A 15,868-nucleotide genomic window follows, 5' to 3' on the forward strand; every position below is an offset into this window, starting at 1 on the left:
TGCCGCCGGCGCTGGGCATCCGCCTGGTGAGGTGGGAGGGCGGGAGACTCGAGTGGTTCGGCTGCAGCAAGGAGACCCCGCGCTGCTTTGGGACGGTGGTAGGTGACACGCCGGCCTATCTGTACGAGGGGCGCTGGACGCCCCCGTGCTGCCTGCGCGCACTGCGCGAGACCGCCCGGTACGTGGTGGGTGTGCTGGAGGCGGCCGGCGTGCGCTACTGGCTGGAGGGCGGCTCGCTGCTAGGGGCGGCTCGCCATGGGGACATCATCCCGTGGGACTACGACGTGGACCTTGGCATCTACCTGGAGGACGTGGGCAACTGCGAGCAGCTGCGGGGGGCCGAGGGGGGCTCGGTGGTGGACGAGCGCGGCTTCGTGTGGGAAAAGGCCATAGAGGGCGACTTCTTCCGCGTGCAGTACAGCGAGAGCAACCACCTGCACGTGGACCTGTGGCCTTTCTACCCCCGCAACGGGGTCATGACCAAGGACACGTGGCTGGACCACCGGCAGGATGTCGAGTTCCCCGAACACTTCCTGCAGCCTCTTGTGCCCCTGCCCTTTGCGGGCTTCGTGGCGCAGGCGCCTAACAACTACCGCCGCTTCCTGGAGCTCAAGTTCGGTCCCGGGGTCATCGAGAACCCTGAGTACCCCAATCCCGCACTCTTGAGTTTAGCAGGAAGCGGCTAAGGCCCTGACTCCCGCGCCTGGGGTCAGGGGAACCGTCCTTTGTGTTTGGTGCCTCTGACATTTGGTGGGCAGGCCAGCACAGTCGCGACACTGAAACCTGCCGTGCCCAGGATTTCCGGGAACCCTGGGCTCGGGGCTGGGACAGAGGTTTGGAAGGAAAGGGAGAAAGGGTGTAGGTTCTGGGGCCGGACTGCCGCGATTGGAACCCTGGCTTTACCACTTACTAGTTAGGTGACCCTGGGCGAGAGTTCCAGTTTCTCTGTGCCTCAGTTTCCTCCAGGATTCAGTGAGAGCGCCCTGCGCTCGATGCCTAGCCCATGGAGCGCAGGACACTTGGCTGCTGGGCTTGCCTCTACCACTAGAGGGCGCCTCTGTCCTACAACCGCGGGGCCAAGGAGACAAGCCCAGGACCTCGGTCCGTAGCTTTTACAGCTCTTGAGTCTGGTCTTCTGTGTAAGCCCCTGTGCCCGGCGGGACAGGATGACCTTCCCTCCTGGGAGAGCACTGTGAGGTGCGTGCTGCTCTTACAGAGGAGGAAACAGACTCAGAGCTCTGAGGTGCGGCTGCGGTTAATGCGTGGGGTTCTGGATCTGGGCCCCACTGCTTATTAACCGTGTTACCTCATTATTGTAGCTCACACTTATTAAGTACTTACTGTGTACCAGGCATCGTTCTCCGTGTGTCCCACGAATTAACTGGTTTATCCCTCGCCTCGACCCTCCCAGGTGAGAGTTGCTATTATTTCCATTTTACAGGTGAGGGAACTGAGGCCAGTCCCAAGGTCAGATAGCTTAGAAAGTGGCAGAGCCAGAACTTGAAGCCAGGCAGTCAGTCTGGAGCCCACACTGAAGTGACCCATGGCGCCCCTTTCCAGCACCGGTACCCCGGAGGGCCTCGCACCACTTAGCAAGGCAAAGCAGTTGACGGCAGCCTGCCTTTTGTGACCGTGCACCTAAGAGTAAATACTGTTCGGGCATGTGTCCCCAATATGTGTATTTATTTATAAATTATATCCAAGTACTACTCTCATGCTATGTATCAGTAATAAGGCTTAAATTATTCCATTTTAAAATTATAAGTGTAGAAGTTTTTTTTTCCCTTGCCTCATCCCAACGACTTGTCCCCCACACCCCGGGGGTGGCTCTGAAGTAGAGGCCGTCTGGCTTCAAACCCCAAGGCTGCTGCTCCCTCCCACCGTGAATCGGGGCCTCGGAGACACTGCCTCTGCACCTGTGCTTGGCACCTGGGAAATGCAGTTAATGAGAGCGTTTTCCCCACAGGGTTGTGAGTCAGGGCTGGATTTGCAACCCGGCTTGGCCACCTACTTTCTCTGTGACCTTAGGCAAGTCGCTGCCTCTGCCTCTCGGAACCTCTAGATTAGGTTGGGGATTGAAACGTGAAACTCTTACAGGAGGAAGCTTCACAGACCCGCAAGAGAAGACAAATACGCAGATTTGGCCCAATCTCCTGAGGCTCAAACGTCTTGAACCTGTGAGTGGCTCACAGAGACTGTTGGGTTCCCATGGAACATTCTGGAAACATGGGGATGATTTGGTTATCACCGTGGTGGGGTGCTGCTCTAGCTCTCAGCATGGCCCAGGGACAGAAATGTCTTATGCAGAGCACCTGCACATGATAAAGCAGTGTCCTTTGTCACATACGGTTTTAAAATGTCCCATCGGACATTCATGAAGGATGAGTGATGTTCATAATATTTTGCAGCTGATATGCGAATATAAATTAATATATAAATCAATATATGCATCCAATTTTTGAAGTATTTTTTGTCTCAAGTAATCAAAACGGTCTATCTGTAAATACACATTTCTTTAAGTTTTTGCCAAGAACATAGTTAAAGCTCAACTCAAATTATTTAAAGATTTTGTTTCATTTAGAAATTGTCAGTATGATTTCTTGATTGATACAGCTGTATACATGCATATACATAAAATAATGTATAGATATATAATCTTGTCTTAGCTGTGATTTGATGAGGGAACCACATCAAATGCTTCTAGCAACTTCCCATTAAATTGAGAACCATTAGGTGACTTGGGATTTCAATAGATAAAGAACTTCTCTTAGCATCAACCATAGTGTTTTCTCTCTTTGCTGTTCCTGAACTAACCGTAATACATTAAAAACTTTTCTAGCCCTTATAATATTGTCCGATAGTTTCGTATATCCAATATCTATTTTCAACTAAACAACAATATGACAAAACCCATAGCAACAATTAACTTGAACTAGCGAGTTTATATTACATGTTATTGAATTTTACTGCTTTCTCAATTACTCTTGTATTATTAACCAGAAAAAAAAACAGAAGTAGTTTAATATTTTAACAACCACATTGAGAAACCGGGTTAAGAATTATCTGAGCCCAGAACCTAACTCTTCACGCAAACGCAAAGTCTTTTTAGTAAGGTTATAATAGACTCTAAATTTTCCAGGAAGTGCAACAACCACATAAAATGAGGAAAATTTGTATCGTGTTTTGTTCAAAACTTGGCCAAGGCTTGTCAATAAGTTCAAAAAATCACATTCTACATGGCTCTTGGTAATTAGACAGCGACACCACAGTGTTTCCAGCTGTGTTGGAGCCGCATACATCACAAGTGCGAATGAATGTCTGGCTACCTCCTTGGGTTCTGGAGAGACGGGTCCACACATTCACATATAGAAATGCATATTATAAATCACTATCCTTTTATTACAGTTAGAGCAATGTAGAGATTACTTTTAAAATCATGTGCAGGTAGGTTATATTTATCTGTGAACTTCATTTCAGGAGAGCCAAGAAGACTTCCCAAGAGCTGACTCTCCAGCCAGCACATGCGCATGGTGGTTTAAACACAAAAACACGAATTATGGATTTGAGTCCCCTACTATTAGCCTCCTGGCTCTCCCTGGGGACCCCCTGGGCCTCCCCCTGACCAGCAGCCAAGGGGTTAACACTGGACAGTGGGAGGGAAGAGGATGCCAGCTGCTGTTGGATGAGCCAGTGCAATTACCAGGTAATAAATTCTTTGTGACTCGCCCTGGGCATTACACAATATTTGCCGTGAAAAGCAGGTGGCATGCAAAGACCTGTGTCCAACTGCACCATTATGCCCAATAGCCCCAAACTGGAAACCACCTAATGTTCATTAACTGGTGAGATCAACAAACTGTGTACATCCAGACAGTGCAATCCTCAGTGACTGGGGGGAAAAAAGATTAAAAACAAAGGAATGAACCGCCGATTCTGTGCAAAAATGACCACATCTCGAAAGCATCATGCTAAGTAAAGGAAGCCTGATGCAAAAAGCTACATACTATGATTCCACCGACGTGAATTTCTAAAACTTTAGTGACCCAAAGCAGGTCAGTGGTTGCCTGGGCCTGGGGGTGGAAGAAGGGAAATACGAGGAGGAAATTTTGGGGTGGCGGGGATCTGGCGTATCTTGATGGCAGTGGTGGGTTTTCACGAATGTGCACATCTTTCAAAACTCATCCAATCGTCCGCTTGGATGGCTGTAGTTTATTGTATGTAAATTATACCTCAGTAAGGTCGACCCCCAAAAAGCAGACGTGGGGGAGAGTCCAACAGACCTAGAAACATTGATCTATCATGAGGAGGGACAAGACTGAATCATTACCCTGTGCCTGCCTGCCCTTCCATACTGCCACTCTGAGCCCAGAACCCAGGCCCAAGCCCAAACCGGGGCCAGCCTGAGCCCTCCCTCCCAAGCCACGCTCCTTGAAAGGAGCAAGAGGGTTGTCCCATAAGAGAGGGGAGGGCAATGGAGGAGGAGATGGTGGGGTGAAGTCCAGCCCAGGGAGTGGCCATCCAGGTGCTTTTTCTTACACTTGTATTTAACTTTCTTTCATTAGAGCCTTTGAGTGAGGCAAAACAGCCATTGTCATCAGAGGGTGAGACTCGGCAGTGTTTGGCCAAGGTCACGTAGCTGGCAGGTAGCAGAAGCAGGATCTGAACCAGGATGACAGACTCAGCTCTGTAGCTGGACCCCAATTTAGTCTTTCTGCAAAGATTTATTGAGTACCTACTATGTGCCAGGTCCTATGCTGTGCTCTAGGCGTACAGCAGTGAACAGGACTAAAGCTGCTCCCTCACAGAGCACACGTCTTCATGCGGACCAGGTCTGGGAGCCACCTTAAGCCCCTGTCCAACGCCGAGGAGACCAGATGGTTCCAGTCTCCCGGTATGACCTATACCAACATTTTAGGCAAATTAATGGCATGTGCTCCACACATTTAAAATATGGAACAGGAAAATGGCTAAGTACTGTTTGGTGGAACTTGGCCCAGTTACCTATTTTTTGTATACGCACATGTTGTATATACAGTCTATGCAATATATTACACGCATAGGGTACGTACCTCTTTAAACAGGCATTCCTCATAATCTAAATCTAATCCATCCCCCCAAAAAGCATTAAACAGATTATCTGGGGATAAATGATTTTAAGCAAGGAAAATAATGCACTCCCAGCTCCATCCAAAAACCCCAACAGACTTCCCCAAATATCATTAAAAACATTCTTAAAACACTTCTATAAAAAAACCACCAAGGGTTCTGGCATAATAGAAAGCGTTGAAAACACCAATTACTTAACTATTCGACACTTAATGAACTCATTAGTGGCTACGTTTGAATGCAATGTGCAATTTTGCCTGGGAGCAGATGAATTGTATTTCCATACTGCAATGGTCATGAGATGTAACTAAACCAAAAAAAAAAAAAAAAAAGATGCTAAAGATGATCAAAACGCCATCTACTGCGCCCAGATTTGTCGTGCCTCCAGGCATTAGTCCTCACAGGGACCCAGGCAGATAATATCAGTAACGCGTAACACGCCTCAACAGCACATAAGACAGGATCCTGTTAAGACAGGTGAGCCTCAACTGGTGTCATCCACATCCCCGAGTCACACGACTTAAAAAATAGTTGCACCACAGGTTTTTGCTCCAAATGACACATTTGGGGTTAAAAGAAAAAAAGAGCAAGTCATTATTTGGACTAAGGGTAGAGTGAGATTTCAGATATCGAGGGATACCTGCATTCCTCTGCAGGCAGTTTACAGCGTAAAGTGAATTTCTTACCATGAGTCGTACAAAACTTTTAACTGGAAGATGATATACATAGGGTAAAATGCACATATCTTAAATGTGCAGGTTAACTTTTCCCAGTGTTTACAGCTGTGCAAGAGTCCCACTTATCAAGACATAGGACATTTGCTGCATCGTGGAAGGTCCCTTGTGCCCTCTTCCAGAAAATAAGCACTGACACAGGTCACCATGGCCGATTCCTCTCACCATAGACCAATTGAGGCTGTTCTGTGTCTTCCTATAAATGGAACTATATAGTACATACTGTTTCTGGCTTCTTTTGCTCAAAATATTATCTGAGATACACCCGAGCTGGATACAGTTGACCCTTGAACCGCGCGGTAGTTTGGAGTGCTAATCCTCCAAAAGTGGAAAAGCCATGACTCCTCCAAAACTTTAAGTTGTCCCTCGCTATCCACTGGGGACTGGTTCCAGGACCCCCTGTGGATACCAAAACCATGGATGCTCAAGTCCCCTATATAAAATCGTAGATCAATGCACAGTAAGCTCTCCACATCCAGACTCGCAACCAGATGGAGAGTACAGGTGTTTATTGAAAATAAGTGGACCTGCAGTTCAAACCCATGTTCAGTGGTCAACTATACAATACCCGCTTGTTGCTGAGTAGCCTTCTGTCTTTGAGTGATTTCTTTCCAAATTCTGGCAATTATGAAGAGAGCAGCTATAAACATTGGGTACCGGTGTTTTGGGTGAACAGAAGTTTTCAAGTCTTTTGGCTAAATAACTAGGAGCGGGACTCCTGAGCTGTATAATAAACGCATATTTTAACTTGATAAGAAACTGCCCAGCCATGTCCAAAGAGACTGGACCATTTTGCATTGCCAGCACGTGGTGATGTGGTAGGTGTGTGTAGTGGCATCTCATGGTGGCCGCCAATGGCGTTCATGAACAGACATTTTATTTCAATGAAGTTTAATTTATCCAGACTTTTTTTTTTTCCCCCAGTGCTTTTGGTCATATTCTTAAAAACATCTGATTACATATACTCGACAATTTTATTGCTAAAAAATGTCCCCTTACCCAGAGTTCCTGGCACTATTTCTGTTACTGTGTCATGAACAGAGGTCCAGGGACAGGGTGGGACGTACTATGGAGTCACAGCGTGCGTGCACACACGCACACATACACTCACGCATGCACGCGCACACACGCACACAACTACAGCCACCAAAATAAGCAGCAAAGGAGCCAGCAACATGTCTGAACATCCTTCTTCTCAAAGAGGGCAGAATTCCATGGGGTGACTGGTATCCTGTGTCCTGAGACAGGGAGGCCAGGCAGGCTCCCCAAATGAGGTGTGGAGGATGCTACTTCTCCACCTTGTTTCCTAGCCTTGGGTGGGGGGCAGAAGTTGGGAGCTGGGGAGATTTGGGGAGACACACTGACACACACACACACACACACACACACACACACACACCCCAGCAACGAGGCCTCCGAGATCCAGCATCCAGGAGGGCAGCTGGGGCCCCAGGCTCCCCAGAATCCCAGTGTGTCCATTTATCCATCCCTCATGATCCCAATGTCCAAAGTGTCCCCATCAGGGCAGAAAAGGTCCCCGCTGGGGTTTACATGACGGATTCCTTCTCGCAGATGTCTGCATTCCCAGCAGGCCCCGGATAATGTTTGAGGAGGGGGTTCCCCTCCTCAGTGGGGACAGGCAGAGGAGCCAGGGGTGTCTCGCTCTTCACCTGGATCAACTCTGGCTCCGAGCTCTGACACTCTGTCCGATCCACATAATGTTGGAGGAGTCCTGCCCCGAAGGCGTCACCTTCCACATTGAGGATGGTACAGGACCGGTCCCTGCGGAGGCAGAAGGGATGGGAAAGTGAGTGGGAGGGGGAGGGGGAGAGGGAGAGTCCAGGCCCAACCCTCCCTCCTCTCACCCTGGAGTCGTGAAGTCCCCATCACACCCTCCTACATAGAATTCTGTCATACTCTAGTGGCCCTCGAATGTCAGCCTCCCATCCTCCCAGGATCTCAAGTACCCCTTCCTTCTAGAACCTCAAAGATCTCCCCCATCCTTCCTGGACCCCAATGATCCTTCTTCCAACAAAATACGAGATCTATTGCTTCTGGAACCTCGAAAAGTCACCCCCCCCCCTTTTACTGGGCTGCAGAAGACCCACCCATCCCTCCTCTTCCCCCTGAGATACTGAGCTCTCCCTCAGGCCTTTCTCCTCCCTAGAATCCTAAGGATCTATTTCCCTCCTCTTTATGCTGTGTATGTAGACGCCATTTGAGAAAACTGAGCTATAATCCACTCTTTAAAAGTATACAACCCAGTGCGTTTTAGCATATTGAGTTATGCAACCATTTAATACCAGAATATTTTCATTACTCCAGAAACAAACCTCATACCCATTAAGCAGTTATCTCTCATTTCGTCCCATCCTCTCAGCTCGAGGCAATCATTAATCTGCTTTCCTGTCTATAGATTTGCCTATTCTGGACATGTCACAGAAATGGCATCACAGACTATGTGGTCCTTTGTGCCCGGCTTCTGTCACTCCACATGTTTTCAAGGGTCATCCATGCGGTAGCATGTATGTATGTACCAGTGCTTTATTCCATTTTATTGTGGACTAATATTCCATCGTATGAACAGGCGACATTTCGTTTATCTATTCGTTGATGGATATTTGGGTTGTTTCCACCTGTTCACTATTATGAAGAGTGATTAATAGGATAATAATAAAATAATATAGTATGAACATTTGTACATAAGTTTTCATGGACATGTTTTCAATTCTCTCAGACATATACTTAAGAGTGACATTGCTAGGACACATAGTAATTCTACATTTAACTTTTGAAACCAAACGATTTCTGATCTTTTATGCTCTCAATAGCTTAACCGTGATAGCTAACAATTATGAATGTAGTATTTACTACTTCTCAGGGAGTTGCATGTATTAAAAGTCATCTAATCCCAAGGAGAGACTATTCTCTCCATTTCACAGATGGAGAGACCGAGACACTCGGAGATTAAGTACTTGCCCAGGGTCATAATGGCTAGCGATGGTGGCGCTGGGATCTGAACACAAGTAGCCTGGCCTAAGGGTCCACTCTATTAACGACTCAGGCACACTACCTTTCTGGGTTCTTCTTAGAAGCCCAAAAATCCCTTTTTTCCCTCTGACTGGAATGCTCAAGGACCTATCCCCTCCCTCTAGAAATCCTTCCTTCCTGTCCTCCTCTGCCCAGAGACTCTCAATGACCCTCTTTCCCAGGGGTATCCCTCCCCGAACCCCCTGAAGCCCCAAGCCCACACTCACACTAGCCAGTCCACAGCCAGGATCAAAGAGATGTCTCGAACAGGCAGGTTGACTGCCTCGAGGATGATGGCAAGGGTGAGGACGCCTCCAGCGGGGATGCCCGCGGCGCCGACGCTGGACGCTGTGGCGGTGACCCTAGGCGGGGAGGGGAGGTCAGGGAGGGGCCTCTTAGTGAAAGAAGCTGGAGCCCAGCCCGTGTTCATTCTTAGTGTCAGGTGGGTCGGGGGTCCTAGTCGCAGCCCACCCCGCACTCACAGGATGGTGATGATCTTCACGAAGTCCAAGGGTCGCTGGTTCAGCTGTGCAATGAACACTGCGGCCACACACTGGAAGAGCGCGGCACCGTCCATGTTGACGGTAGCACCGATGGGCAGGATGAAGCGGCTGATGTGCTTGAAGACGCCGTTCCTCTCCTCCACGCACTTCATCATCAGCGGTAAAGTGGCCGAGCTGAGAGACATCGCAGATCTCAGTTAGCTCACAGGGCCAACCTGGGCCCGGCCCCGCCCAATCCCCCAAGCCCCGCCCCGGTCCCGCCCAACGCCCCCAAGCCCCACCCACCGAGCCCCGCGGCCCGGACTAAGCTCCACCCATCAGCCTAGACACTCCCTCCCAGCTCTCTGCGCCTTCCTACTCTTCCCAGAGCCAGAAGGCACTAGGGATCCCGCAGACTGTAGTCATTCCAAAATGTAGGCGTCCTGGACCCCCTGCTACTCCTCAAAATACACACAAAACTTCAAACCTAAATTCTATTTAGGTGAGTCTGAGGGCTCACTGACCCACGTCTCCTGCCACCTCCACCAATAGACCTCAGCTATGAATTCCTACTCTCTGGGAGAAGGTCCAGTTCTGAGGGGAACTGGGGCAGCAAAGATGGGTGAGATACCCAGGAGAGAAGGTGGAAAGAGCTCCCAGAGGTCAGATCCAGGGCGGAGCACTGAGTCACCCAGGGCCCGGGCTCGGTGCGGAGGAAGGGTTCTCAGAAAGGAAGAAACCTCTAAGGCAGCAGTTCCTTAATTTTAGGAAGGGGGGTTTCCGAGACCTTGTGAGAAGCTTAGAAAAGTATGACTCCTGTACCCAGATGCGGGGACCCCAAACACAAAAGTCCATTGGGTCTTCAGACATCTGATGCCACCCTCAAGCCCCTTAGCTTAAAACTCCCACCCCGATGTACCCCAAGGCCGCACCTGGAAGAGGTTCCGAAGGCGGTGGCCAGCGGTGTCAAGATGCCCCACAGGAAGCGGTAGGGGTTCTTCCGGGTGAAGAGGAAGTAGATGAGGGGCAGGACCAGGAGCCCGTGGATGGCATGGCCCAGCAGGCAGCACAGGATGTATTTGCCGAGACTGGCGAAGAGCATTCCCACATCCTTCATCTCCACAATCTTGCCAGCCACCAGGAACAGGATGCCCACAGGGGCATACCTAATAACACGGGAGACAGAAGGCGACCTCTGACCACATACTCCCCCAGAGGCAGGCACTGTGCTCTGCACCGCAAGATCACAGCCTCCCTGGCAGTCGAGAGGAGCCCACAGCCATGTCGGGGCATCTCCCCTGCCCTGCTGCATTCTCTCTCTCCTTGCAGATAATGCAGCTGGGAGATTTAAGAAGCCTGAGTGCTGCCATCACCACCTGGAGTACAGCCACTAACCGTATTTGGACTTAACACATGACCAAGGAAAAAAACAGCCAGGTAAACAGCATTTACGTTTTCTGGATTCGTTTGTTATAGCAGCTACCGTAACTGAAACCAAGACAATCTCTCAGGCTGTGGTTCAGATCTTAACAACCACTCCCAGACGTGAAGCATTTATGACGCACTGAGCCCTTGAACGTAAGCGGTTGAATCTTCGCCCCAAGGGAGCTCCAATTGAGTCTCTTATAGCTACTGTTGACTTAAGAAAATCTAACGGGTCTGCAAAGCAAGGAAGATAATGCTCCCGACCTCATAGGAATGTTGGCAGGATGAAATGAGAAGCCAGTTGAAATGAGTTGAAAGCTTTTCAATAATTCATCTATAAACTTTAGCGCTCTCTCCTAGAGTGCTAAAGATCCTGGGGTGCTTGTATGCCTCCCAGCCAGAAGGCTTCCTTTGACAGCTTGATCGCTATGTTGTTGCCCAAACCCCTTTCCTTTTAGAAAAAAAGGCACCACTTCCCAGCCACCTGCGCACCTGGGTTTGGCCAAACGCCCACATTCTAGCCAGTGGGACATGCCAAAAAGTTATACAAGTACTGGATAAATATTATCTAATATTGTTTACTGTGGGCCTGCTGTAGGTCAGTCACTGTCCCAAACACTTCCCACGTATGAATTCGTTTGTGCCTCGTATGACCAACCCATTTTCCAGATGAGGAAACTGAGGCACGGAGGGAGAAGTAACTTGTCGTAGGGCACAGCTGGAAAGCAGCCACGCGGGCATGGGAACCCAGGCCGCCCGGCTGCAGAGCCTGCTCCTCCGCACACGCCACCCTGCCTCCTCGGCAAAGTACTTTTATTAGTCGAGGTATACTCGGTGCCCACACAGCAGCTTCTCAGATGCCAGGTGCACCAGAATCAGGGCGGGGGGAGGGGGAGGGATTTATGAAAAATGCAGCAACTCTGGCCCAGCTCCTGACTCCTAGATCCAGGGTGGGCCCTGAGAACAGGTGTGACACCACGTGGAGGCGAGGCTGGGGGAGGGGACAAGGGTGGAAGCCAGCGGCCTACGCAAGATTTTTTTCTCATTTCCTAAGGCCATTTAAACAAAACTCATAATGGTACTGGTTGTACATAGCTGATATTAAGTCACCGTTCAGGAGGTGCCAGGCATTTAAAGCACTTTCTAAGGGCTTGCTTTACCTGAACTCCAGTCACTTGTTTCATCTTTGTGACAGTCCTATAAAGCAGCCGCAATTTTAGATCATTGATCCAAAGGCGAACACGTGGTCACCTTTAAATGTCTAACTAAAACTGAGATGCGTTAGCCAGGCCGTGGCCACAGTTTGGCTGTCTTTTTGTCACCTCCCAGGAAAATCAAGAAGGCGCCCGTATGATTCTCAGCTTTCATGGAATAGAGCACTGTCCTTATTTTATAGATGAGCAGTCTGAGGTACAGAGAGGGTAAGTCACTTGTCCGAAGTCACACAGCCAGGGAACGGTTGATGCTGGACTTGAATCCAGGCCGTCTGGTTCCAAAGAGTGGACAGAGAGGGTTGGCCCACCCTGTACCCCCAGTCCCCTCTCCCACGACCTACCACATGATCCAGGAGACCAGCACCATGGTGGCATCGTTGAAGGAGTTGAAGAAGCGGATGAGCAGCTCTCCTTCAGGCCCCAGCTTCCGCAAGGCCACGCCAAAGACGATGGCAAACACCACCAGGCCGAGGATGTTCATACCCTCCACCTCATCCCCCACGGGTACCTTTTGGCAAGGAAAAGATGGGGACACTTAGTCAACCTGCACGGTCACTGAGGGCCTATTCTGGACACTGCTAGGACCCAGTCTCTTGGGCTCCTTCCTCCCAAGGCTCACTATCCAGGTCCAGGGGTAATAGACCCGTTGCCAGGGGCAACCCAGAGTGGGCAGGGCTGAAGTCATCAGGTAGGGCTTTCTAGAGGAAGTGGCTCAGACCCCGGAAACGGGAAGGGTGAACCAAGTAAAGAGCGGCGGTAGAAGGTTCTAGAGAGAGGGAACAATGCGCAACAACCTAGAAATGAAAGCGACTTGGGCTTTCGAAGAGCAGAAGGAAATCCACTGTGGTCGGAGTGGAGTGAGCCAGGCAGTCACAAGGCGAGGCTGTGAGGCCGGGGGAGGGACAGCTGGGCGGGGGTCCGACCTCACAGCGCCCCCGCAGACTGTGCTGAGAAGCCCAGCTCTCTTCCAGGGGTGCTAGGGAGCATGCCAGGGCTTTGGGCAGGGGAGAGGCAGGGTGGAGCTTGTGCTTTGAAAAGACCTCTCTGTCTACCCTGCTGACCGTGGGTGGGAGGGGGTGGGCCTGGGGGCAGGTCAGGGAGGGAGCCGAGGCAAGGTGGGATGGGGGAAAAGAGGAGTCTGGACCAGAGCAGGGCAGTGGGGAGGGAGAAGAGGGTGCAAAATGAAGATTCCAGAAAGGCAGAAAAGACAGAGATTGGGGAGGGGCTGCTCAGAGTTTAAAACATTGCATAGCAAACGTTAGAAGATGCGGTGGCGGGCGGGGCGGGGGCGGCGTGGGCAAAGCCTGGGGAGGGAACAGAGTGGAAAAACCACAAGGGACCTGTCCCCACCCTGTCCCTTCACCTGCTCTCACCTTCACCTGGGTTTCATTGTTCCGTATCACTTTATAGGAGGTAGAGTACTGCAAGAGAGGGTAGGAGAGAGTCCGTGTTACCTGTTGTTGAGGCTTCTCCACCTGTCCTGGCACCTACAGTGCTCAGAGTCTGCCCTGAGCATCCGTTATTTCATCCCGCCAGCAACCCCACTAAGGCAGGACTCCGTGCCCCTGTATTCCAGAGGCGGGAACCTCAGAGCAGTAAAGGCACCTGCCCAGGGTCACACGGCTAGAATTAGAATCTAGAGGGGACTCCGAACACATATTCTTATTTCTCGATGAGCATCATAGATGGGTTTCGGTGGTCACCCAAGAACCCTGCAATATTGCCTATAAATATGTGGCAGGTTAGCTTTTCCAGGCACTGCCCCAGGTCAGGGCCCAAGGGGCCATGGCTGGTTGTCTCCCTCCCTGGACACCCGCCACCCCTCAGGACACCCCCGACAACTCACTGAGCGGAAGGCTGCAGACACCAGGTTGGAGGGGAAGATATTTCTGCAGAGACAGACATGGAGGAGAGGTTATTAGATACCGCAATAGTTCAGGGAGCATCTGGGCTGGCATCTCGGGATGGGGGAACCTCGGAGGCCCCGTTCGAACTCAAATGTGCACTTTTGGTCAGGCGGAGTTCCACCTGGGCATGTCTGCCTTTCCAGGGCTTGGGGACTCTGAGCTGGTCTCCTAGGGCCCCCAGTAGCCTGGGATTCTAGACCTGAGGGATGGTGGTTGGAAGTGGAAATGCTGGCTCCCCAAGGCGGGGGGTGGAGGGGGGGGCCAGAGTGACCCGGAGCCTTAGCTCCACCCCAGGCAGCAGACTTCACACCCTGGTCATCTTGCATCAGCCACTTCCTCCTAGGGGACTGGGAGGGCTGGAAAAGAGCTGGCCCTGAAGGCTGGCGGTGGCCTGTGGGTCAAAAGATCTGGGTGGAGCTTTGGGAAGAGGAGAGAGAACCACAAGGAATGGCTGTGTGCATCATGAATGGGCATCTGTGTTGACACGGTCACTTTTGTGACCGTTTGCGAGGGTGACTCAGTGTGCAGCAGCGTGCGTGGAACCCCACTGAGCATGTGGGGGTGTCAGGCAATGGCCTCGTGTCTCTGGGCCACGATGAAAATAGCAGGAAAAGCATGTCGTCAGCACTGTACATAAATCAACTCATTTAATCCTCAAGACAGCTCTCGGGGTTGAGCTCTACCATCCCGTTTTACAGAAAAAAAAGAAGACACAGAAAGGTGAAAACGCTTACGTGACGAGGAAGTGGCAGAGCTGAAATCGGAACCCCGCCAGCCAGATGCGCAGTGCTAACCACTGGGTGCCCCGACATCCTCCCCGCTAACCACTGGGCACCCTGACATCCTCCCTCTCCCCAGCTCTTGTGAGTCTGTACTCAGTTTGCCAAGTGTTGGTATTTAGCCGGGGCGAGGGTTAGTTCAGATATATGGGACACTGCTGGCGTGTGGCCATGTAGGTGTGTGTGTATGTGAGTGTGTATGTTTGTGCTGAAGGGGTATTAATATCCAATGGGGGGGTGTGTGTGTGTGTGTGTGCTGCTGGCGTGTGGCCATGTAGGCGTGTGTGTATGTGAGTGTGTATGTTTGTTCTGAAGGGGTATTAATATCCAATGGGTGTGTGTGTGTGTGTGTGACGGTTGATGCTAGCCCCATGTGTCGGTGTGAGACATCACAGCCGTGGCTGAGTGTCGGTGTGCCTGTGTCCAGCTGTGTGTCATTGGTTATAAAGTTGTGTAGCTCTGAGATGTTTCAGCTAAGCCTCGGAGTGGCTGGCCAAGTGTGAGTTACATCTGTTTTGGCACACAGGGGAAGCCCTCCACATAAACAGCTTTCAAGTAGGTGTGCCTGTCTGCAGGCCCGCCTGTACCCACCCAGGCCAGCTAATCTCCCCCAGCCAGGAGGAGTCCACCCACAGCAACCTCTGCTCTGAACGTCCCATCTCAGGCTGCCCCTGGGGGCCCTAAGAGGCTGGGGAAACCTGGTTCCCGACTCATCATTTCCCCCTAAGGTTTCCAGGAAGTCCCCAACCAACCTAGGGACACTACGTCAGCAAAGACCATGTGGACCCAGTAGTTTGTTCTCCTTAAAAGGGGGGAGAGCCTTTCTTGGGGGTGGGGTGAGGGGCAGAGACCACAAGAAAAAGAATCTACCCCCTTTCTAAGTGGCCCCCCCTTGTGGAGGGGGCGGAGCACAGAGGGAGGAAATGAATGAGAAGACCTTGGGGGATGTCCCGCTCCGGAGGACCCGAAGTTCCCCTCCTGTCCACGTGGCCACTGCAGCCATCCCTAACACGTGTCCCCTTCCCCACGTGGCCGAAGCACCCCCTCCCACCCCACCTCGCTCCAGCCGGCGGGCAGCGTCTAACCTTACGAGATCCAGGAAGGAATCCATCACCTCCTTGCTGGGAGTCTCTTCCAGGGGGCCGGAGACCCCGGCCGAGGCGTTGATGGCGGCGAGGGCGGGGCCGGGCT

The 15,868-nt window shown here is 51.2% G+C and overlaps 2 protein-coding genes across 2 annotated transcripts in view; one reads left to right on the forward strand and one right to left on the reverse strand.

Annotated features, from left to right (window-relative positions):
- Positions 1-2,845, forward strand: part of FKRP (fukutin related protein) — a 10,575-nt gene extending 7,730 nt beyond the window's left edge. The window contains 2 exon segments of the mRNA XM_025046699.1: position 1; positions 3-2,845. The exon segment at position 1 is cut by the window's left edge and continues 848 nt beyond it. Of these exon segments, the coding sequence (XP_024902467.1) occupies position 1; positions 3-686 (685 nt within the window). The 3' untranslated portion in view covers positions 687-2,845.
- A 3,853-nt stretch (positions 2,846-6,698) lies between these two features.
- SLC1A5 (solute carrier family 1 member 5) lies at positions 6,699-15,862 on the reverse strand. Its single transcript, XM_006911824.3, has 8 exons — positions 15,763-15,862; positions 13,838-13,880; positions 13,365-13,412; positions 12,333-12,499; positions 10,285-10,518; positions 9,353-9,547; positions 9,098-9,232; positions 6,699-7,622 (listed from the first exon to the last, which is right to left on the reverse strand). The coding sequence occupies exons 1-8, from the start codon at positions 15,786-15,788 to the stop codon at positions 7,388-7,390; spliced, it is 1,083 nt and encodes a 360-aa protein (XP_006911886.1). The 5' UTR covers positions 15,789-15,862; the 3' UTR covers positions 6,699-7,387.
- Between the last annotated feature and the right edge of the window lie 6 nt (positions 15,863-15,868).

The sequence above is a fragment of the Pteropus alecto genome, unplaced genomic scaffold, assembly GCF_000325575.1.
Source record: "Pteropus alecto unplaced genomic scaffold, ASM32557v1 scaffold194, whole genome shotgun sequence".
NCBI classification, from domain to species: Eukaryota; Metazoa; Chordata; class Mammalia; order Chiroptera; family Pteropodidae; genus Pteropus; species Pteropus alecto.